This window comes from Oncorhynchus nerka, linkage group LG24 (genome assembly GCF_034236695.1).
Source record: "Oncorhynchus nerka isolate Pitt River linkage group LG24, Oner_Uvic_2.0, whole genome shotgun sequence".
Lineage (NCBI taxonomy): Eukaryota > Metazoa > Chordata > Actinopteri > Salmoniformes > Salmonidae > Oncorhynchus > Oncorhynchus nerka.
Window position 1 is genome coordinate 38,911,630 of NC_088419.1, and position 23,476 is coordinate 38,935,105.

At 42.7% G+C, this 23,476-nt stretch overlaps 1 protein-coding gene across 3 annotated transcripts; it reads left to right on the plus strand.

Annotated features, from left to right (window-relative positions):
- The first annotated feature begins 576 nt into the window (after window positions 1-576).
- Window positions 577-22,700, plus strand: LOC115107959 (consortin-like). Of its 3 annotated transcripts, none has more exons than XM_029631783.2 (12): window positions 577-771; window positions 4,069-4,198; window positions 4,349-4,547; window positions 6,123-6,220; window positions 14,199-14,229; window positions 14,963-15,049; window positions 15,180-15,294; window positions 15,990-16,011; window positions 16,133-16,223; window positions 16,544-16,806; window positions 20,947-21,091; window positions 21,228-22,700. In XM_029631783.2, exons 3-12 carry the CDS (start codon window positions 4,460-4,462, stop codon window positions 21,434-21,436), a joined length of 1,149 nt encoding a protein of 382 aa, XP_029487643.1. In that variant the 5' UTR covers window positions 577-771; window positions 4,069-4,198; window positions 4,349-4,459; the 3' UTR covers window positions 21,437-22,700. The 3 variants fall into 3 exon arrangements, with proteins under 3 accessions (XP_029487643.1, XP_029487644.1, XP_064864963.1); XM_029631784.2 differs by having other exon boundaries at window positions 4,353-4,547; XM_065008891.1 differs by having other exon boundaries at window positions 4,069-4,547.
- Window positions 22,701-23,476: the final 776 nt, after the last annotated feature.

A 23,476-nucleotide genomic window follows, 5' to 3' on the forward strand; every position in this document is an offset into this window, starting at 1 on the left:
TGGGGGAAGTGGATTGTGATTGAAATCACATCCCCAAACAGGCTCAGGTGCCTGTGAGAATGGAACATTCATCGACAGGAACAAATACACCTTGATGCAGCCCATATTCCCCATACAACAAATAGCTCCAACAACCAGAGTGACATATCTCACTGGGCAAAAACTGGTTAAAAAAACAATAGTCAATGTGATGACTTTGAATCAATGTGGAAAACTGATTGGATTTGAAAAAGTAATCAAAGTAAGGGAATTTTGTATTTTTTTCCACCCAACTTTTTACCTTAAATCCAATGACATGGTGACATGTTTTTGTTGATTTCACGTTGAATTCACGCTAGTTGACAAATATACCAATTATAAATTAAAACTAGACGTCAAACTGACGTCTGTGCCCAGTGGGATGCTATTAAACGAAATCGAGAAACAATTTTAACCAAATGTAAACACAGACGTGCCAGCCCTGTAAATTACAGGCCACCTCTGTGTGGAAGTTGAGAAATCAACCAGCTGCCAGAAGATGGCCCCCTTGCCTCTGTTGTACAATAAAATGATATATTTCGCAATGAGTTTTGGACGAAGGCAGAAAATGCCCGGATTAGATCATAAACAACCATGGATCCGCAGAGATGGTGACACTCAAGGTTGTATATCAAGTGCATTTTAGAACATCGTGTTCAGAATAAAAGGGATATGGATTGAGCTGGATGACCGTTCAGCTGATTGTCAACCACGAACCTTTCTTTGCTTACAGCGGGACAGTATCTTGCATGTGTGAGTATGGTTACATCCGCGTGATGATGGGTACCGCCGTTTTTACTTACGGTTACCGTCTTCGAATATGATTATAATGACAGAATTTTTGCGTATATAGCTATAGCCTAAATATCGCATGAATGGCTTCTTGATTTCGCTTCGTTTATTCAATAGAAAAGAATGAAATAGTTGCTCTTCATTGCTGAATAATAAACATGAAATTGGCGTAAGAAAATGTATACCGGTACTGTGAATTGCAACATTGTCGCGCATGTAGCGGGTTTATTACTGTGTAAACTGCGTTGATAATGTGCTACAGTATTCCAATGAATTGAATCAACAATTAAATGTTTGTTTTGGCTTGGACTCACTTGAGTGCCACTGACTGGATAGGTACAGTAGGAAGCATCAGCTGCAGCATAAATTCTTCACTATTGGTTCGCAACATAAGTAAATGCAATGAGATGTAAACGTTTATCAAATAAAAATACACATGGCCATACGAAAGAGATCAACGTATGCGTATAAAACCAAACATACTACTCTATACTAAAAATGTTAATTATTCCGGTAAGAAATTGTACCTGAACTTGCTTCAGCCCAGTTTGAACAAAAAAGGAATCAGGTGCTCGACTGAGCGACTTCAAAACCCAAAAGACAGACAGACACCCTTTGAAGTGTCCTGGGGTATGTTTTTTTTGGAGGTTAATTCTGCTACCAGTGTATAACTATAGTTTATCGGTTACTGGTTGGAGGATGCAAACATGGATGGTTATTCAAAATCTATCTATGTAAGAGTGGCGTACTACGCATTAGACACGATGCATATGAGTCACACTCCTCTTTCTAGTTCTATGTTCTAAACCCCCTCACATCCACATGACTGTGAACATGGCACCTCTTGACATGTTCCGAACTCCCACTCTGTGCATTCCATCCATACTCTGGTCATTCATTTATGCTTAAATGTAGGCTTAGGTATATTAGAATAATAACCAGTGTTTAGAATAATACCCAAACATGCAAAGGAGGATATTACATTTTTCTACCTTTGTTTACCTATACATCACCATGAACATAATGACATAATTATGCATTTCTGTATAGTACAGAATAGGGACCCATGATGTCATTCTGTTAGCATCATTCTACTGGGTGTTAATCCACTTCGATTACTGTCATTAAATAACCAAAATAGATTTTTTCCAAACTCAAATCATAGCTGACACCCCATTCTTTCTGCAGAGGTCTTTGAATCATAATTCAGAGTAGATATATAAGAGTTTTTGGAAAATGTGGTTACATAAAAAAGGGAGGGAGTTTTGACCATCGTTCTGATACCAAACTTTACTGCACCGTTCTTTGAGCAAATGTGTTTTAGTAAAATGTTCTGTGGAAATTGTTAAAAGTAGTCCTTGTGCATAGAGTTGTATGATTTGTTTAACTTTGCAATCAATGTCTTCTGGCCTCATTCTGTTACTGTGGAATTGCCCATAAATTACTGTGGAATTTGGCATATATACAGTGCATTCGGAAAATGTTCAGATCCCTTGACTTTTTCCACATTTTGTTACGTTACAGCCTTACTCTAAAATGTATTAAATTGTTTTTTTCCCCCCATCAACAGTCTACACACAATACACCATAATGACAAAGCAAAAACAGGTTTTTCTGTAAAACATATTTACATCATATTTAAATATTGACATACTATTTAAATATTTACATAAGTATTCAGACCCTTTACTCAGTACTTTATTGAAGCACCTTTGGCAGCGATTACAGCCTCGAGTTTTCTTGGGTATGACGCTACAAGCTTGGCACAGCTGTATTTGGAGAGTTTCTCCCATTCTTCTCTGCAGATCCTCTTAAGCTCTGTCAGATTGGATGGGGAGCGTCACTGCACAGCTATTTTCAGGTCTCTCCAGAGATGTTAGATTGGGTTCAAGTCCGGGCTCTGGCTGGGCCACTCAAGGACATTCATAGACTTTTCTTGAAGCCATTCCTGCGTTGTCTTGGCTGTGTACTTAGGGTCGTTGTCCTATTGGAAGGTGAACCTTCGCCCCAGTCTGAGGTCCTGAGCACTCTGGAGCAGGTTTTGATCAAGGATCTCGCTGTACTTTTGCGTCGTTCATATTTCCCTTGATACTGACAAGTCTCCCAGTCCCTGCCACTGAAAAACATCCCCACAGCATGATGCTGCCACCACCATGCTTCACCGAAGGGATGGTGCCAGGTTTCCTCCAGACGTAACGCTTGGCATTCAGGCCAAAGAGTTTAATCTTGGCTTCATCAGACTAAATAATCTTGTTTCTTATGGTCTGAGAGTCCTTTAGGTACCTTTAAGAAAACTCCAAGCGTGCTGTCACGTGCCTTTTACTGAGGAGTGGCTTCTGTCTGGCCACTCTACCATAAAGGACTGATTGGTGGAGTGCCGTAGAGATGGTTGTCCTTCTGGAATGTTCTCCCATCTCCACAGAGGATCTCTGAAGCTCTGTCAGAGTGACTACTGGGTTCTTGGTCAACTCCCTGACCAAGGCCCTTCTTTCCCGATTGCTCAGTTTGGCCGGGCGGCCAGCTTTAGGAAGGCCACTGTGTTCTTGGGGACCTTCAATGCTGCAGACATTTTTTGGTACCCTTCCCCAGATCTGTGCCTCGACACAATCCTGTCTCGGAGCTCTATAGACAATTCCTTCAACCTCATGGCTTGGTTTTTGCTCTGACATGCACTGTTGGACCTTTCCAAATTGACCAGAGGTGGACTCTAATCAAGTTGTAGAAACATCTCAAGGATTATCGATCAAAACAGGACGCACCTGAGCTCAATTTTGAGTCTTATAGCAAAGCGGCTGAATACTTCTCAAAAAGCTATTTCAGATTTTTGTTTTCGCTTAATCGTTGTGTGTAGATTGATTAAAATACAAAACAATTAAGAATAAGGCTGTAATGTAACAAAATGAGGAAAAAGGGAAGTGGTCTGAATACTTTCCGAATGCACTGTACATGTCTTTCTCTCTCTCTCTCTCTCGCTGTGTGCAGCCCCATGTGTTGATGATGTAACATGGCTATTATGGTTTCTAATAGACAAATATGTTATTTTAAGTTTCTCAAAATCAGCCTGGCTGATGTAACAGCTTCTCTGTGCCTGAAGGCAAGTCCTGGTTGTAACACAAAGAGTTCTCTCTGAAAAGATTAACTCAGCAAAAATAACTAGCATTTCACTCCCACTCTTCTGCACATTCAGTTTCCTCACTAACTCAAAGCTGAGAATGACACGCTGATGCTAACACTATCAAATCTGTTTAAATCCAACAGGGTATTGAAGAGGAGAGGAAAAAGCTTCGTGGTGACCTGCTAGAGGGATTTCAAGGACCAGGGAGAGCCCCAAACAACTCCAAACAAGGAGGCCAGAACACAGGGAGACCATAAAAACAAGGAGATTGAGGTGGAATAATAGACTGTATATCTACACTGATGACACAACCTTCTACTTATACTCTTCCAACTCCAACTACAACAAGCTGGACACTAACCTAAAGATTTTTTGAGTTTTCTGTGACCCATAGAGTAGCCTAAACCAAATCCATGTTTCTAGACAGAATCCAGTCCCAGTAGGTGGCAGGCAGCCAGCCACCTCCCTTCTGTGGGCCCGACCCACCTCTTGGGAACCAGTGAGTTGGTGGAGAACAACATTGTGAGGGAGACGATGGGCAACAAGAGCACCAGCCCCCCCAGAGACCCAGACACTGAGAAGACTCAGAGAGAGGAGGCAAACAACACGGAGACTGCCTCAGGTGCCTACAGCACTCATCACACAGTACAGATCTCATACAGTAGTTTAAGTGTACATTAGTGGTGCCCGGGTCAGCTGTTTTTTTCTCGCGCACCTGCCCGCAATTGCTAATAACCCTTTTTCAACCGCCGGACTATATGTGATAAAGTGGAGGTATGCACCCAACCCTAACCCGCAAATATAGCAATTGCGTTAGGCTACAGTCAAAGACAGCATAATTATTTTTTGACAGGGGGGTGCATGATTTTTTTGGGGTGCATGATTTTTTTTTATAGATACGTTTCTGATTATAATTTCCAACATTTTGGTTGGCTATTTGTTAGTCAACTTGTCTATAATTAGATACATGTAGCTTCTCGTATGTCATTATATGTTGCCCTAAAATACAAAATATACTCTTGCTCAACTTTTAGGGACTGGGAAGAAAATACAAGAACGCAAAAAAAACGAATGGGAAATATTTTCTGTCCAAAAGACATCAGTTTGACCTGTTGTAAGGAAAACGAAAGCTATGTAAACGACTCAACGTGTTTCTGATAAAATTTCAGTTCTGAAAATATTTAACTTCGACTTCGAAGTGCTTGAAATATTATCAGCTTTTATAATGACGACAGAACCTCTATATGTTATCTAACTTGGCATTGCATTCACTCAAGATGCAGAAGTAAATAAATCATATTTCTCCACTCCTGTTCCTAAATCCAGAATTTGCCAACATTTGGTGTATACTTTTACGGCAAGAAATGCTTAATTCTGCAGGATTTATTAGGAAGGCTATATGAGAGGTTATAGACCTACAGCCAGTGTCCAGATATCAGTTTCCATTTAACCCATCTAAACAGTTGGCTACAGTTTCCTTGACATGCCTATTTGATGTCCCGTTCTGTGACTGTCGAGTTTGTAAAGCGTCTCGCAATCAACACACACGACACAGCGGGCACTGCTATCATTCTCTTTTACCACTTCACCAAATATTTTCCAAACATTGCTTTTATGGCCCTTCCTTCTCTTTCTTTTCAACTATCATTTCGCAGCTTTTGTCTTGTTAAATAAAACTTCGACACTGTCCTTTTTTGCCTCGGTGGATTGACGTTAACTTTTTCTGCCTGCTCTCAAAAGCATTATTTGGCGATTGGTTGTGTAAACTATTTGGCGCGTAGGCTACAGTTAAGCCCTAAAGTTGAGGCTTTTACACTAATACCAGATAGCCTAAAATAATGAAAGAAAACCCCCAGTGTAGTCTATAGATATAATTATACATTTATGGATTTTTTTTAAAGTTATTGTTTCTCTTTATTCAACCTGCAGGCCACCCACCCACCCGCTACACAATATTTAATGACCCTAAACCCGCTATCTGCCGGGACTGCGGGTTACGAGTCAACCCGTGTATCACTAGTGTACATTATACATATTTACTGTGTAGATTTGCATATGTCACCTACCTCAATCTGTTTCAAAAGACAAGCACTCTCTATGGCTGCCATGACAAGACCTTTAAGAGTAACCTTAAAATGTCAAATCAAACATGCCTATTAATCAACTGTCAATTACACTTGACATTGTGTGTTTTCAGGAAGTGCCCCCCCAGGCCCTAGCCCTGACCTGCTAGCCTCACTACAGTCTTTGGGAGAACACAGTGACCACACACTGCTGCCACAGACTCTACACCAGGTGTGTGTTTTCACCGTCACCAGCACAAATCCTCTGTGTTCTTTTCCTCTGTGGTTTGGTCCTGTGGGTTGTACTGTGTTTTGCACAGTAAATCTCAACCTCATCTGTCACATGTGTTTTGCCACCGAAACATCTTGCTTTTCCCTTGTCTTCTTTTCATTTGTAGGGAGAGCAAATCAAGCTTTAAGACGTAACCATGATTACAATGATCATGTACTGTACTCTATACACTTGTTTACAATCCTTTTCAGGAAGAACACTTGCTTTGGCCCTCAATGTACTGTAATAGCCTTGCAGTTGTTGTTTTATCTTTGCCAATTCTGGTCATCATGGAACAAAGAGCCAGCTATTATTTACACGCCCCGAGAAAAAGACAGGCCCCACTGATACAGAGGTTGCGTCCCAAATTGCACCCTATTCCCTACATATTGCACTACTTTTGGGCCCTGGTCAACAGTAGTGCTCTAAATAGGCAGGGAATTGGTTGCCCTTTGGGACGGGTCTGATACACTGATACAGAAGAAAGGGTTGCTCTGTGATCAAACTGGTACAATCAGTGGAGCATTGAAAGAATAACTGGCCAAGAGGTACGCCACGAGATTGCATTTCAGTTATGTGGACAAAATAGATGCCCATACATGGAGAATTTAAAAAACAACATAAAATCCTGGTAAACAGGCATTGACATTTGAAGAGATTCAGATGCCTCTTTGGTTTGTGTTCACTCTACACTGTGGAGTCTACAGAGAGTTGAGAAAGGGACAGGAAGAGTTGTCTGACACAGTTGTTTGAGTTCTGTCATAGGTCAATCTGAGGTAAAACAGCTCGTTATTCGCCACATTACATCCGAGTCCCATCTTTTGTCATCGTTCTATCCTTCCATACTATTTCATTCATTTATTCTATACACGGACAGGGGAGTGAAGTTCAAAATTAACAATACACAGTCATGTGTGAACATACTGGACTTCCTAAATGTACAGTAGCCCTTATCCTGCTATCCAGTTAGCTAAACACTCATTCAAATAACTCCGTGAGAAGCAGGATGCCGTTTTGGAAGTTTACTTTAATCAGTGTGAAACTGCAACAAACACAAAAGTACATGTTTTACACAATAACTGCACTAAATGTGCAAAATAAGGAATAAGTCAAATATAAAATCAAGTTACTATAATGCAACTGTATGCTTGATATTGCTAAGCTAGTGTTTCAGTATGATATGTTAGATAAAGGAATAAAGACAGACACCAATGTCAGGTTCAATAGCCTTGTTTGTGCATTGTACAAATCCCTACAACTGGAGTCCGGGGAACAGTCCGGCTAGTCGATTACCTATCAACTAGACTCCGTAACATCATCCTTTTCAATAGAAAGTGCAAACATAAAGGCATAACATTCAATTTTTAACAGTCAGGTCATAACAATAGAAAAAACATTACATTTTCTTTTTTACTTCAGTTGTCATCTTCCTTTTTTGATTTCAATTTAATTATTTAAGAAAAAATATAGATTTTAATTAACAGAGGGCAAGTTAACAGTCCCTTGCTTACAGAGTAAGCCTGTCCGGTGGCTTGCACAGCCGACCCACCCGTGAGTAAGTATTCGCTTTGACAGGGGTAGGATTAGGGGCACGAGCTGGAGAGCTTGGTGGGGTAGAAGCCTCACCTTCAGTTGGCCCATGTCTCAATTCTGCACCCCTTACCCTTAGGCCTGGACTGTGATCCAGCTCATCTAGGTGAGTGTATGGCGTGTTCTGGTTTGTCTGCTCTGCTACGCGCAGATCCACCCGATTGCGACGATAGAGGGAGCCACCAACATCCACCAGGTAAGAACGTGGTGCAACTCTCTGCAGGCATGTGCCTAGCCTCCAAAGTCCTGTGTGGTCTCCCGGCAGCGGTTTCATCCTTATCGTTTCACCCACCTCCAGCTCTGGTAGGTCTCGAGCAGTCCGGTCGTAGAAGCACTTAGCGAGCTGCTTTCTGTGAAGCAGTTTGTCCGTGACGCCAACCATGACGCAGGGCTCAAGTAGCTTGTTAGCTACGGGGATGGTAGTCTTCAGGTGTCTGGACAGAAGGCGTTGTGCTGGGCTGCTGTCCATGTTTTCGGTGGGTGTGTTCCTCCACTGTAAGGTCGCTTTCCATGGGTCCTTGCTGTCGCGCAAGGCCCTGCTTAACAGGTTTTTTTGCAATCTTGACAGCTGATTCTGCCTTGCCATTTGCTTTTGGGTGTCTTGGAGAGGAGGTCACGTGGTCAAACTCCCATTCTGAGGCGAAACGCTTGAACTGTGCAGTGAATTGTGGGCCATGTCCGTGATTACCTTGTCAGGCTGACCTTGCCTTGCAACCTGCGCCTTGCAGCACTTTATGACCGTCTCTGCAGACATGTCAGGGAGCAGTTCAATTTCCCAAAAGTCAGAGTAGTGATCAACGATGAGAAGATATTCAGCCACAGACAAAAGGACTAAGTCCATGCTGACGATTTGCCAGGCCCTTGTGGGCAGTTTGTGTGACATCATGGTTTCCTTTTGCTGTTCATGAGCGTACTCGTTGCATGTGGTACAGTTGCTGACAAAGTCTTTAATTTCTGCTTGCATGTTTGGCCAGTATAATGTTTCACGAGCCTGGCGGTAGCATGTGTCACCTCCAACGTGACTGGAATGTATGCGGGTAAGCATCTCTGGACGTAGTGATTTGGGAATAATGACCTTCTGACCTCTGAACAAGACGCCATTTTGCACACTGATCTCATCTCGAAAGGTCCAGTAGTCTCTCACTGTGAAAGGTGTCGCCTCTTTCAGGTATGGCCAACCTGCGAGAGCCATGGACTTCAGTGACTGTAGGCGTTCGTCCTTGTCAGTGTGTTGCCTTATCTGGGCTAGGCGGTGATCTGTGACGTTTAAGTAGTCTGCCTGATTGATCTGTAGCGAACAGATGGCCTGCCGCTGATAGACAGTGCCTCTGCCTGTACATTGTGTTGTTGCCCTGCTCAGTGTGTCGCTGATGTACATCTCTGGTCCTGGCTTGTAAATGACCTTCAGGCTGTAGTTTTGCAGAGTCAGGAGCATGCTTTGAAGCCTCTTGGGCGCGTTGAGGAGAGGTTTACTGAATATGGCAATGAGTGGTTTGTGGTCAGTTTCAGCGATGACCAGGTCTCGCCCATATAAGTAGTGATGGAATCGCTGGCAGGAGAAGACGATGCTGAGGCACTCTCTCAATTTGTGCATAGTTTTGTTCGGTGGGGGTGAGCGCTCTCGAGGCAAACGCAATGGGCTGGCCTTCCTGCATAAGGCAGCATCCAAGTCCCCTTTGGCTGGAGTCGCTCTGGATTGTGACAGGCTTCATGACGTCGTAGTAGCGCAACACTGGCATGGATGAAGCCAGAGATTTCATCTCCTGCACTGCGGCCTCGTGCTTGGGTAGCCAGTGCCATGGTGTGTCTTTGTCCAGCAACCGGCGCAGAGGCTCACAGACTGCTGATAGGTGTGGCATGAACTTTGCAAGATAGTTTGCAAAGCCGATGAGACGCTGTACTCCTTTTGCATCAGACGGGTTTGGCATGTCGAGGATCGCTTCAGGCCTTTTGCCGAGAGAATGTGGCCATGGAAGTGGACGTCTTTCACCTTGAACTGCAGCTTCTTCAGGCCAAGGCGAAGCGTAACTGATCGGCAATGCTCCATCAGTGCCAGGAACTTCACATCGTGGTCGCGTACTGCTTCTTCGTCTGTGTCACCACAGCATACGATCAGGACATCATCGGCGATGGGTTCAATGCCCTTGAGCCCAGCCAGTAACTCGTGCTGCTTACGTTGGTATATCTCAGGCGCCACTGGGACATCAAACGGGAGCTAGAGCCAGCGTTTCCGACCCCAGGGGGTCCAGAAGGTAGTCATGAGGCTGCTTTCTTCATCCAGCGTGCATTGAAGGAATGCATCTCGGGCGTCCACCAAGGTGAAAATCCTGGCCTTGGGAAGCTTATAGAGGACATCCTCTAGTGTCGGCATGATGTAGTGGGATCGTTTCAATGCTTGGTTCAGATGCTTTGGGTCGATGCAGACCCTCAGCTTCTCTGTTTTTTTCACTATGACCATATTGCTGGTTCAGTCACAGATGTCATGTGGCCATCGGCCTCATACTTGTCCAGCTGGGCCTTCACAGCCACTTTCATTGCAATGGGCACATTGCGAGGAGCACACTGGACTGGAGTGATGCTCTCATCCACTTCAAAGTGTACCTCCCCAGGCACAGATTCAACGGGCATGTTGAATACATCGTCATATCTGCTAAGTAGTTGTTCTTTGGACAGGGGTCCATGCTGGACATGATCCACAATGTGCAGGTCATTTGGTACAGTGAACTGCATCAGTCCCAGGCATTCGCATGTAGAGCCTGAGAGGAGAGGATGTTGACTGGTTTTTACAATCTCAAACTCCAGCTTGTGTTTGCGTCCCCGAATAACACATTCGGTCTCAAAGGTGCCCATAGAGCTCATTAGCTCTCCTGAGTAGAGCTTTAGTCTAGTATCGCTGGGCAATAGATATGTGTCAGGTGCCAGATTGATTTTGTCTTTGTAGCTCATTACGTTGCATGTAGCACCAGAATCCAGTTGACATTGTTGTTGCTTGTTGTGTAATCGTAGTGTCACAAACCATTTCTTCCCTCTTGAGTGTACAGCCCCAATGGATTCATGCATGTAAATGTCACTTTCACTTTTCAGCTCTGAACATTGAGTGACATCGTCAACACAATGAATCTTGCCCTCACTCACCCTTCTTTTGCTTTTGAGACACTTTTGCAAAATGATTATTAGTTCCACAAGCTCTGCATGGTTTTCCGTAGGCAGGGCAGTGCTCTTTGCCACGTGTGTGTGTGTATTCCCACAGTATTTACATGCTACGGGGCTCTCCGTGTTCACCGTTCGTGGTGAATTGCTCTGCCTCGATTGGTTTAGTCTGCCTAGCAACAGCGTGAACGGTATGAACGTCGGAGAATGGGGTTTGGATTTCCATTGCTCTCATTCTCATGTCAGTGACTTCAGCAGTGCGGCACATTTCAATGGCAGTTACTAATGTTAAGTCCCTCTCTCTCAGTAGACGCCGGCGTGTATCCTCATTTGCAATTCCCAGCACTATTTTGTCACGAATCAATTCATCTTTCAATCCCCCGTATTCACAAGTGGCGGATTTCTCTCTCAAACGGGTTACAAAGTTGTGTACTGACTCACCCTCTTCCTGTTTACAGCTTCCGAAAACGAACCGCTCATAAATTACGTTTCTGGCGGGTTTGAAGTAATTCTCCAATGCATCCAATCTAGCCTTTGCATCACACTGTTGTCGTGCTGTGAGGGTGAGATTGTGCCGGTAGATATGCCTGCATTCGCTGCCCATTAAACTCCTCAGTTGCAGCTTGTACCTCGTTCGGTTTCTCATGTAGTCCTCAAATTCATCCCTGAAGTTGTCCCAATTAGTATTCCAGTCCCCTGTGAGAACCATGGGATTTGGTGGCGGAATGTTCGCTGCCATAGCAATGGAATATGAGATTTATTTGCCTTCAGTCATCGACGTAGGTAGTGATGCTAGCTAGCCAGCTAACAACGAGTTGATCAGTGTTGTGAGTAGGAAACGGCATGTGTTCGCATATGGAACGTAACTGCTCCTATACTATACTTAGCTACAAAAATAACAAACGTGTGTTTTCCGAGCCACTTCTGATACCATGTTTCAGTATGATATGTTAGATAAAGGAATAAAGACAGACACCAATGTCCGGTTCAATAGCCTTGTTTGTGCATTGTACAAATCCCTACAACTGGAGTCCGGGGAACAGTCCGGCTAGTCGATTACCTATCAACTAGACTCCGTAACAGCTAGGTGTCCCTTTCGATAAATAGTACTGATGCCAATGCAAAGTAGCTAACTCAATTCTTAACCTTTTACAGTAACATGAACATTACATGTGATAAACATTTTATCTTGTGTTAATAAACAATGTACTTACAGACATTGCGCCTTACAAAGCTAATACAAAGGATGTTGAAGGATTTGTAACTACTCTGTCACACTTTCACATCATACACGTTGCTTCCCATCTGAAACTGCTTCCTGTCACATGACACAAACAGGTCAATTCTATACTGCTGCACTTAATCTGTCACTAGGGGGTGCTAAACAACTAACAGGCCCTTAACAGTGCATATAAACATGAAAAGCTCAGGGTAATATTCTAATCTAGGCTATAACATTTTACATTTATATTTTAGGCATTTAGCAGACACTCTTATCCAGAGTGACTTACAGAAGTGAGTGCATACATTTTCATACTTTTTAAAAGTGGTCCCCCGTGGGAATCTAACCCAAAACCCTGGCCTTGCAAGCACCATGCTTCACCAACTGAGCCACAAGGGACCACGTATACGTTCTTGCATGTGACTTTATGCCTTAAAGGTCATTGTCCAAGGTCAAATGTTTCTCCTAGTATGTCTGTCTGTATAATGTGTTCTTAGGCTTTGATATACAGTATCTGTGCACTCTCTCTCTCTCGGATTTAAAACTGAGAATATCTGCTTGTGAAACTATTTAATTAATGGAAATGTAATAGCGATGGTATTGCATTATCTCAGCACTTTAAAACCTACCTTACATAACTCAAACCCTTTATTCGCATATATCCTCTAAAACAGGGATGGACAACTGGCAGTGGCCCCCCTTTCGTAGGCCCGCAAATCAATTTCCCCCCCAAAATTGGAACTCAGTCGCGGTATCAACTTACTGTTGAGAGTTAGAATAGTAGAATACGCAAGGTGCAATTTAGAAATTTGGTCGTGCATCAGCAGTTTATCACTTGTTATGTCATTCACTGAGTCACTCAAGGAGCCCATGTCAGCTAAAATGTTTAGAATAACTTACCAATCTATCTAAACCGACCGAGGGGCCCCTATTGATTTTGTTAGTCACTCTCACTCAGATATAATATTGAAAAAAAGCAGCAAGCATTTTCTCTCCACCCTATGGCAAAATGTGTAGAATTGCAGGAAATGTACTTAAAACAAACATTTTCTCTATGCTCCATGGCAAAATGAGTAGAATTGCATGAAATTTGTTCTAAAATGGTAAGATCTTCTTCTCTCCGGCTCATGGCAAATTTGTGGAATTCAAGCAAACTAGCTTTGGAGGTACAACCTTTTCTCTACACCCCATGGCAAAATGTGTGGAGTTGCAGGGGGGAAAAAAAGTTAAACGTACTTTTTTCTCACCGCTGTCAAGAGGGGGGGGGGGGCGCTAAAATGTTTTGCCCGCAACAAAATGTAACCTAGGGCCCCCAAAGGGTTAGGGCCAGCTTTGACTGCAGGTGTGGATAGGTATGGTGGGTACGCAGACCCGCAAGCCACTGCAGCCCTGTTTTTTGGGGGGACCCTACCCCGATCAAAGTTGCCCATCCCTTCTCTACAGTGACTTCATATAGTCTTTCAGAGCAACATGAAAGTGGTCTAAGGTTATCTCATGGCATTGTTTCATCCTTGAAGTTAAAACTTGAGCCATATTCAAGTTCATCGAGTGACTTGGCTTAGATACAAGATGTGTTGGAAGTCGCACTGTTTTAGTTTTTCGGTAGCCGTTAATAGGATCAGTTCATTACCAAGCAGGAGGATATCTAGTCTGACAGTTCAGTTGAACAGCTGAAGGATGTAGAAGGCTTTAATGGTTTCACTTAGTTCTAAACTGAATTGTCGCGGGGGTAAACATTTTCCTTCCATGCAATAGCCAACAGTAAAATAATAGTTTTCTTTAGGATAAAACCTTTCTAGTTCAATTACATTGATTACTTTACATGAATCTTTCAAGTTTATTTATTTTCAGGTCGGTTAAATAGAGGACCTGACATACTGTACTGAAGTCTGATTCTGAGCAAGTGAGCTAAGTGACAGAATAAGAAGGTCAGTGTGTAATGATTTTTTTTCTCTCACTCTTTCTCTTTCTTAACAGATAGCGGAGGCCTACTCCCTGGAAGAGGAATGTATCCTTGCCATTGTTTATTGACAATATTTATTTCCACTCCGTCAGATCTGAACAGCAGTTAAATAGCAGTGTTTTTTATTTTGACGCTTCAGGGACTTTGATGACTGATTTAGGATGACACTCTTGTTTCATTTGAAAAAGGAAAGGGACATGATATTTCTGCAGTGGTGGGGTAAGTGTTTCCATGTGTGCTGGGCAGAACGGAATATTAACTTTTAGTTTTTTAGTTTCTATAGGCGGGATAATATTTAGTTACTACTTGGCTTGTTCTGTTGGCTCATGGGTTGATTTCCCTGCAGGATTTCCCTTGATTTTGGTAAATACTGGGTGTGGAAGATGGGGGTTGTTGATGAGGGAAATATGTTCTACTGGTAGTAATCCAATTCATTCCCATTGAGACAAGTATCTCTTACAGGAGAGGTTTTGCCTAAGAAAGTAATAATACACACACACACACACACACACACACACACACACACACACACACAGTCAACTGCAGGAGAACATACTCTGGAATAGCTTTAAAATTCCAAGATTTATTTATAGTGTCATACATTTTCTGAATTCTTGGTTTTCGCACACAAGCACCAGCTCAACATCAGATGCTGTATATATTTGTCTGACGTTTGTTAGTATGATCCTGTCTTTTGAATCCCAGAGTTGACAGCTTCAGGGATAGGTGTTATGGGCTCTTGTAGTGTCCTCTTTCCTTAACTGCTGATGGTTATAAGATCAGTGGGCAGTGCAGTTCCTGCAGCTGGAGAGGCTATATCATGAGCGCCTCCTGTCTAACCTCACTGCCCTACAGGAAGACTGGGGTACTGCACTCTTCTCTACACAACTGCTCTGTCACTACCGTAGACTCACCTGAACACGACTGACAAAATATAACTCTGTTATTCTTTGAATTCCACTCTGTGTGTGTGTGTGTGTTCTGTGTGCTTCCAGAGAGCCAGTGTAGAAAGTGTAACAGAGCAGCGGAGAGCACCTCACCAGGTGAAACCAACAGCATTGGACAGGAACACATAGAAATACTGAGCCAGATCTGCAGGACGCACCAGAGGTGAGAAAGATACTGGTGGACCATAACATGGGTGCTGATCTAGCACAATTTTATACTATAACTATAACTGAGACGACATGCACAAAACATTGACTTAGACAATAACTTGTAGCAGTACTGCTTGCTGCAGTAGAAGGGAAAGCAAAGCATGTCTAGATAGTTTAGTTTGTCACATTCTGTCACCACCCACAATATTACCGCTCCAGAGGGGGATCAGTAAACACTGTCTTCATTTAAATGCATATTTTCATTCATGAATGCTTTATAATGAACGGTTTATTAGCTAGTCATTTGGTTGATGTCAGATTATACCCTGTTTGAACTTTGAACATACCATCGCACGCTAGTGGTTCTTGTCTAGACATGAACCACCCCTTAATTAAATAACACTCCTTTGATTTTCAAATATTTCTCTTTACTTACTCTACTAAGCTATAGACTCAGATATGTTTTCATGCAAGTCACAGAACCCCACCCATGCCTCTTGGTATGTTAGTAGCTTGTGGCGGTTTGATGGAGATTGATTCAGCTGGATACCAGATGCTCAGTCACTGTAGTGGCCTCCGGTCATTCTAGCTTTACATTAATTAAATCAAGTGGCTTCTAAACATCAGCTTACCCAGTCAGACCTCTTCTCTCTCTCTCTCTTCCTCTCCCTCTCTCGGTCTGTCTTTCTCTCGGTCTCTCCGTAATAGGCCAATGCTTAGTGCGGAAAAGGTAAGAAAATGCACTACACACCCTCCTTTTGATGACGTTTCTTAGTCCATACTTTAATAGAAGATTAGTGTGTTTGTGACATGAGCGACATTTATGACAAAGCTGGGGTTTTTTTTTCTAGAGCATGGCAGACACAGTGTTGAAAGACAACCACAACACCAAGGAGCAATGTGAGAGGAATGAGAGAGAATCACCATCCCACCATGGAAAAGGTAAACAAAAAACCCCACCATCAGATTAATCCCTAAATCAATATTATAGAATGGCCACTTAGCCTAGAGATGTGTATAGGAGGGAAATGATATCATCCTCTTTGTTCACTGGAAAGCCCCAGAGTGTAGATTGGGTTCTAATCTATAAGGGCTCATAATATGGAATCTGATACCAGATGATGCTCCCATACTGCCTCAGCTATAAGTGTGTGTGTGTGACTGTCAGTATCTATAATAAGTGCTTATGGGCTCTATATGCTGAAGCCAGGTGATTAGTAGTAGGCCTAGTATTGTAAGCAACACTTCTCTTGTCTCTGCAGTCAGAGGCAGCAACCCTGTAAGACAGGGTGAGGAGGATTTTGAGCAGACCACGTCAACAGGAGCTGACTCTGCCATGGCTGAGGAAGAGGAGGGAGGAGTGGTGGAGGGAGGAGTGGATGAGATGGAGGCGGAAGGGCAGGAGGTGGATGAAGAGGAGGTGTTTGAGGAGAGTCCAGAAGAGGAGGTACAGGTGGTGGAGTGGCCAGCGGGGGTTCCCCAAGCCTCAGCCAAAGACCTGGTCAAACTCTCTCATGTGGAGGAGGTGAGAATACACTGTGACTGAGGCCTAAACAGCCTCATGTTTATCTCTCTCTTTTCTGTCTTTTTTGTCTCTTTTTGTATCTTTCTCTCTCTATCTCTTCTTGTGTGTCTAGATCTCTCTATCGCTGTCTCTCCCTCTGTCTTGTTTGGTAGAGGACACACATTTTGGAATGAGATAGTCTTGGACAGGCTCAAGGGAGCACAGAAATGTCTTGGCAAAGGAGCTGGGTCTGTAACTAGTGTATTGCCCGTGAGCTCGATACTTAATTCCATGTGCTGAGCCACACTACGGGGATGTGGCCATGGGTGGAAGGTTTGAGGACAGGACACAGAGGCTATGATGTCACTAAAGAGCCACAACAGATTTGGAACAAGTAGTTCACATACAAATCCTGAAAAATAGGTCAGACATGGTTCAGACAATGACGTTTAGGAGGGCTTTGTTGAGCAATTATGGTCCTTCTTGAGCATGCCCGGCTAGTATTTGAACCCAGTTTTGTCTAGTAGTGACTGCTGAAACCACACAAGTCAGACTAGACACTAGAGACAACCTAATATGATATACTAGCACTCTTGGGTTGACAATAGATCTGTTGCCTGAGGCATTATCCTGTGTTGTTATTTATCTCCGCATATTGACCCCATATAACTGACCTACCTATATATTATAGACGTGGATGACACTGTCAGTGTTATCAATGACCTAATTTCAGTGCAATAGTGTATGACTCCGCTGAGCTGTACATCATTGCAGTTTGTTGTGCAAACATGCACTTGTTTCACCTCTAGATACATTCTAAGGGTGTCTAAAATTGCTCCCTATTGCCTATACGGTGCATTATTTTGGGGGCAATGGCCCCCACAATAGTATATGCACTGGTTGAAGCTCAATGTTAAATTCAAATCTCCCTACCGTCATATCTAAGCCAATATGACACAATGTCACCAGTTGGATGAGAGACAAGCTACAAGCAAAGGAAGCTATATTTTGCTTTGGAAGGTTTTTCACATGGCTGAAGTCATCTGTGTAAACTGTTGGCCTTTGACACTTGTGTGAAATAAGCACGAATAAGATGGCGAACATCACTGGCTGCATAATTACCAGTTTGCTAGCCAACTAAAGTTTACCAGTAACGTTAGCTAGCTACAAGGCAACAAGGCTGTAACTGTAATATTAGCTGTATGGATGGATCATACATTCAATGTATATTATCAGCGACACAGTATTGACAATATACAATGCATTCGGAAAGTATTCAGTCCCCTTGAAATCACAGCCTTATTCTAAAATGGATCTACACACAATACCCCATAATGATAAAGCAAAAACAGTTTTTTGGAAATATTTGCAAATATATATATTTTTAAATACTGGAGATATGACATTTGCATAAGTATTCAGTCTTATTGGGAATGACACTACAAGCTTGGCACACCTGTATTTGGGGAGTTTCTCCCATTCTTCTCTGCAGATCCTCTCAAGCTCTGTCAGGTTGGATGGGGAGTGTCGCTGTACAGCTATTTTCAGGTCTCTCCAGAGATGTTCAATCGGGTTGAAGTCCGTGCTCTGGCTGAGCCACTCGAGGACATTCAGAGACTTGTCCCGAAGCCACTCCTGCGTTGTCTTGGCTGTGTGCTTAGGGTTGTTGTACTGTTGGAACGTAAAACCTTCGCCCCAGTCTGAGGTCCTGAGTGCTCTGGAGCAGGTTTTCATCAAGGATCTCTCTGTACTTTGCTCCGTTCATCTTTGCCTCAATCCTGACTAGTCTCCCAGTCCCTGCCGCTGAAAAAACATCCCCACAGCATGATGCTGCCACCTCCATGCTTCACATTAGGGATGGTGCCAGCTTTCCTCCAGATGTGACGCTTGGCATTCAGGCCAAAGAGTTCAATCTTGGTTTCATCAGACCAGAGAATCTTGTTTCTCATGGTCTGAGAGTCCTTTCGGTGCCCTTTGGCAAACTCCAAGCGGGCTGTCTTGTGCCTTTTACTGAGGAGTGGCCTTGACACTTTGACCCCATTGCTTGGTTTTTGCTCTGACATGCATTGTCAACTGTGGGACCATATATAGACAGGTGTTTGCCTTTCCAAATCATCATGGAAACAGGATGCACCCGAGCTCAATTTCGAGTCTCATAGCAAAGGGTCTGAATACTTATGTAAATAAGGTCTTTTTAAAATTATTTTTTTAGACATTGGAAAAACATATGTTTTCACCTTGTCGTTATGGGGTATAGTGTGTAGACTGATGAGGAAAAAAGTGTATTTAATCAATTTTAGAGTAAGGCTGTAATGTAACAAAATGTGGATAAAGTCGTCAAGGGGTCTGAATACTTCCCGAATGCACTGTAGCTATCCCACATTCTTCCACAAACAATGCACAGCTAGATAGCTAAGTAAAGTTCATAGTCAACACCAAACTTTGGGAAACTGCCACGCTGCTAATGGATAATACATGCAATGGGCATTGCTCATTTAACATTAACGTTAGCTAACGTTACTCAATACGCTATAGTCATTCTGTCTTGCTTAGCTATGTAACGTTACAGCCCTTACCTTATGCATTGATTCAGTACGCTCCCTCTGTCAATACAATTTTCTTCTTGTCATTATTTTCGAATTTGCACACATCAACTCTTTTAGACAATTCTTTTAAACAAGCAAAATAAATAAGTGTTCAATCATTACTGAGTGAATGAACAACAACAAAAGCTTCCTTTCATCACCAGACTGTCGATTTAAATAGTGTCGAGATAATGTGTTCATGACAGGGTTCGTAGCACAAGTGTTAATGTCAACACCATGGAATCTGAAGAGTTACCACAGCAACAAAATCCAAATATTTTCCATAAAATAAATGTTCAAATGTTCTAACTCATTTTCATTGGGAAGGCAGATAAAGCATTATTATCAAAAGCAATCCCTTTCGCTTGAGGACACAGTCCTAGTAACTACCACCCTCTGGGGGTTTGATTAATCCCGGCTGGATGCCAATGTAGGCGTGTTTTGCATTGGCTGAAAGTTGATTGCATTCGATTTGGAACCAGGCTGCCTGCTGGACGTGAGCCAAGTGCCATGTTCAAAGCAAACGGCGAAGTTGGCTCAAAAACAAAAGTGACCTATTTAAAGCATGTGTAGTAATTACTAGGATTCTGTGTTTTCCCAGGCAAAAGGAGATTGCTTTTGTTAAAAATGGCTTTTATCTGCCTTCCCAATGAAAACTAGTTAGAATTTCAAACATGTATTTTTATGGAAAAGAGATGTTGTATGTTTCTGGACGATGCACCATGCGGCCTTGTTAACAAAATGACAGAGCAGGGCGATTTACTGCGTCGATTTGAGAAGGGCGCGCCTCCCTCCTTGCTCTCCGGGGGCGACAACCCTACTGGTGCCCCCGCCTCTTCTTCTGTGGGGTTTATCGGCAGATGGCATCCAACGTTATGATGCATTACCGCCACCTACTGTACTGGAGCGGTCCCACCTGTGTACCAGATTCCTATCTTAAAAATGTACCAATAAAGGTATAAAAAGAGGTTCCTGCAGATGCAGGAATGCCCACATGCAGGAACAACCCAAATTGTGGGCCGCAATTGCACCCTTCTCCGTCTTGCTACTACGGAGAAGAGTACAGTGGAGACTGGAGAGACCAACCCTCATCCTTCAGATGTGCTCCACCCCTATGGTATATCCCAAGGACACACTGCTTAATGTTCCCTGAAATGTGTATGCCAGCTGGTTGACGGAGCGCCGAGCCCCACTATGCACTTGTTTATCTTCTGGTTCCACTGGAACATTCAGCTCCTCCGCTATTTTAGAAGTTTTGAATCCTAAGCAACCTGCATACACATTGTTTGAAGTACAATAGACCAACATAGCTACTGTAGTAGGTCAAAGCTGTGTGCTGGAAAACCTTGGTAGAGCATGGATGGAGTAGGCATTGTGGTGCTCATGTGAATTTCCTTTTTTTTTTTTGGCTTCAGAACAATGCTTACTTCTGACTTAAAACAACATATTTTTTTGTTTTTAATTACACAAGGCTCTGGTCAAAAGTAGTGTACTGTATAGAGACAGAAATGTTTAAGCTATTCACTGCACACTGTTTCTAATTCTCACTTATCCACATCACTCTGTTCCCCTGCAGAGCTCCTCACCAGATGGCCTGGTGTCCATTCTGAAAAGGAGGAGGGCGTCATTAGATGGCCTGCCCCCAGAGGGTCCCGATGCAGCCAAACAGAACTCCAAACGCAAGGTGCGCTTCAGCGAGCCAGAGGATGGCATGGAACCAGGTATGGATCAGCCTGATTAACCACCTCTCTCTCTCACACACATACACTCTATACATAAGTTCTTATACTGTGTCTTCAATAAAGACACAATAAGATAGTAGTAACATATTAATAAGTGTTTTTTTTATCTGTGCAGAGGAGGTGGGTGGAGACTCTTGTTTGATCCTGCTGTTGTTGTGCTTAGTAACCGTGGTGATCAGTCTGGGCGGGACTGCTCTGTACTGCACCCTAGTGGACACCTACAGTAGCATCTGCACCGACTTCTCTCACAACGTGGACTTTTATGTGGTCCAAGTACGACACTTCCTGGACGGGCTCAGACACTGGCTGTCCATACTCTCATAGTCAGCACAGTCTACCGGAGCAGTAAGGACATACAGTCAGTCGCCTGCTGCAGCAGTATATGGACTTATACAGAAGCCCACCTACTGCTACAGTCTAGGGACTCTTATGAAACCCTAGGAGGAAGACAAGCAAAAATATACTGTAAGACTGGTAACACTATTGGTTGGAGAGAATGCTTTAGGTGAAGTCAGACACTGGCTCCCCAAACTGTCCAAGCCAGGGAATAGATTCAGTAAGAGGGTATTATATACTGTATGAACTGCTCTGAGACTGAGACAAGAGGGAGCACTTGACCCTAGTCCCAGTATGAATTAGAGAAGGTCATTGAAGTTCTGGGATAGAATCTGAAATAGAGTGAACGGGCTTGTGAGCATTGATCTCACAGGAGGCACAGGTGCAGACATGTTGAACTACTGACATTTCATATGCAGACTAAACTGTTTCCGGAACACTGCCTCCTCTTGACCAGACGTTTTTAACCTCAAGATGGACACAGCACAAAAGAGCTCACAAAAACACAGGAACAAAACATAGCATTGTAAAGTATATTCTAGTTGGATTTTTTTATTTAAAAAAATATAGGTTTATCTGAATTTGTAAAGATGTTTATCTGAAAAACAGATACAATTCAGATAAACAGTAAAGATGTTTATCTGAATTTGAAAGCCTCGTGGTAAAATTTGGGGTACAGTATGCCAATAAAAAACAGACATTTTGGGGATTGAAAGGACACTTTTTTTTATCATCAACATTTCTGTGTTTTTCATGACAAGTCTTCTCGACTCCTTGACTTGTCAAATGTAGCCTACACGTTGTACATTTTACAGCTGTTTTTGTACATGGAGACATGGGTTTAGAATTGCTCTTACATTCCTCTGAAGGTACGCAAGGTTGTTGACCACTGCAAATGAAAGTCATTTGGGAAGAATGGCTCTCTGGAATTGGCACATTGTTAAGTCAATTTGTTGAAAACAGAGTAATATCAATACAAACATGCATGAAAGATACTGTATGTATGGCTCTTGGTATGACAATATGAACAAGGTTTAATGTTCGTACAGCAATGCATTTAAATGTAGTCATGATATTCAGTACTGTACTGATTACTCCAATATTTCAAGAACTTATGTTAACTTTTTTGTGCTGATCAATATTGTTATGTATTGTAACCATACATTTTGTATTTTATTCTATGTGTCTATTTTAATGTATTCAATACAAATCCATTTCCTTGCTTTGGTGAATAAACTTTGTTTGCTTTTTATCTACTGTATGTCCAGGCTGGTCTCATAGACTAGACGTAACATAGTAAACAAAAATCCGGGGACACTCAAATTAGTATAATATGTTACGTTCAGTATGGCTGCTTAAGACGGAAGTTTTACTTAAGGCAAAAACGAAAGTGGAGAGGGGCGGGTGGGCAACTCAAAAGTCTAGCAACACAGGGAAGGTAACTCAAACATCTAGCAATCCAACAGTTGCATGTTCGAATCTCATCACGGATAACTTTAGCCATTTTTTAGCAACTTTGCAACTACTTACTATTTTTTTTACACACCCAGTAGATTTCCAGGACCAGAGTTGGAGAACCCTGTTCTAAACCTAGTGCTTGGTTCTGTGAATGTGTTTGAAGGAAATCAAGACAGAAAGTCACAGTTTGGCATTGGAATGTCCCTAATGACATACTACTTACTCTAATGGGCATGATCTTCTATCCATTGTCTGACATTGGTGTCTGGTAAAAGTAGTATTTCCTCCCATATGCTCTCCAAGACTGCTATTCAATCTGTATCACTGAAGCGTTACAGATTTGCGTGATAGAAATCATTTGAAAGGTCATTTCATATTGAAGTGACATTTGCAGCATTTACCTGAATGCAGTCTCAGCTAATGTGGGAACATAGAGCCCCACAGTGGAGATGTCATAACACCCATAAAACCTCGCGGTCAAATGGGGGAAATGGTTCCAATTGTTTTTCTAACATTCATTTTTCCAATAGGGAATTTGAGAAACTTAAAATAAGGGCTGTGCTTCATGTA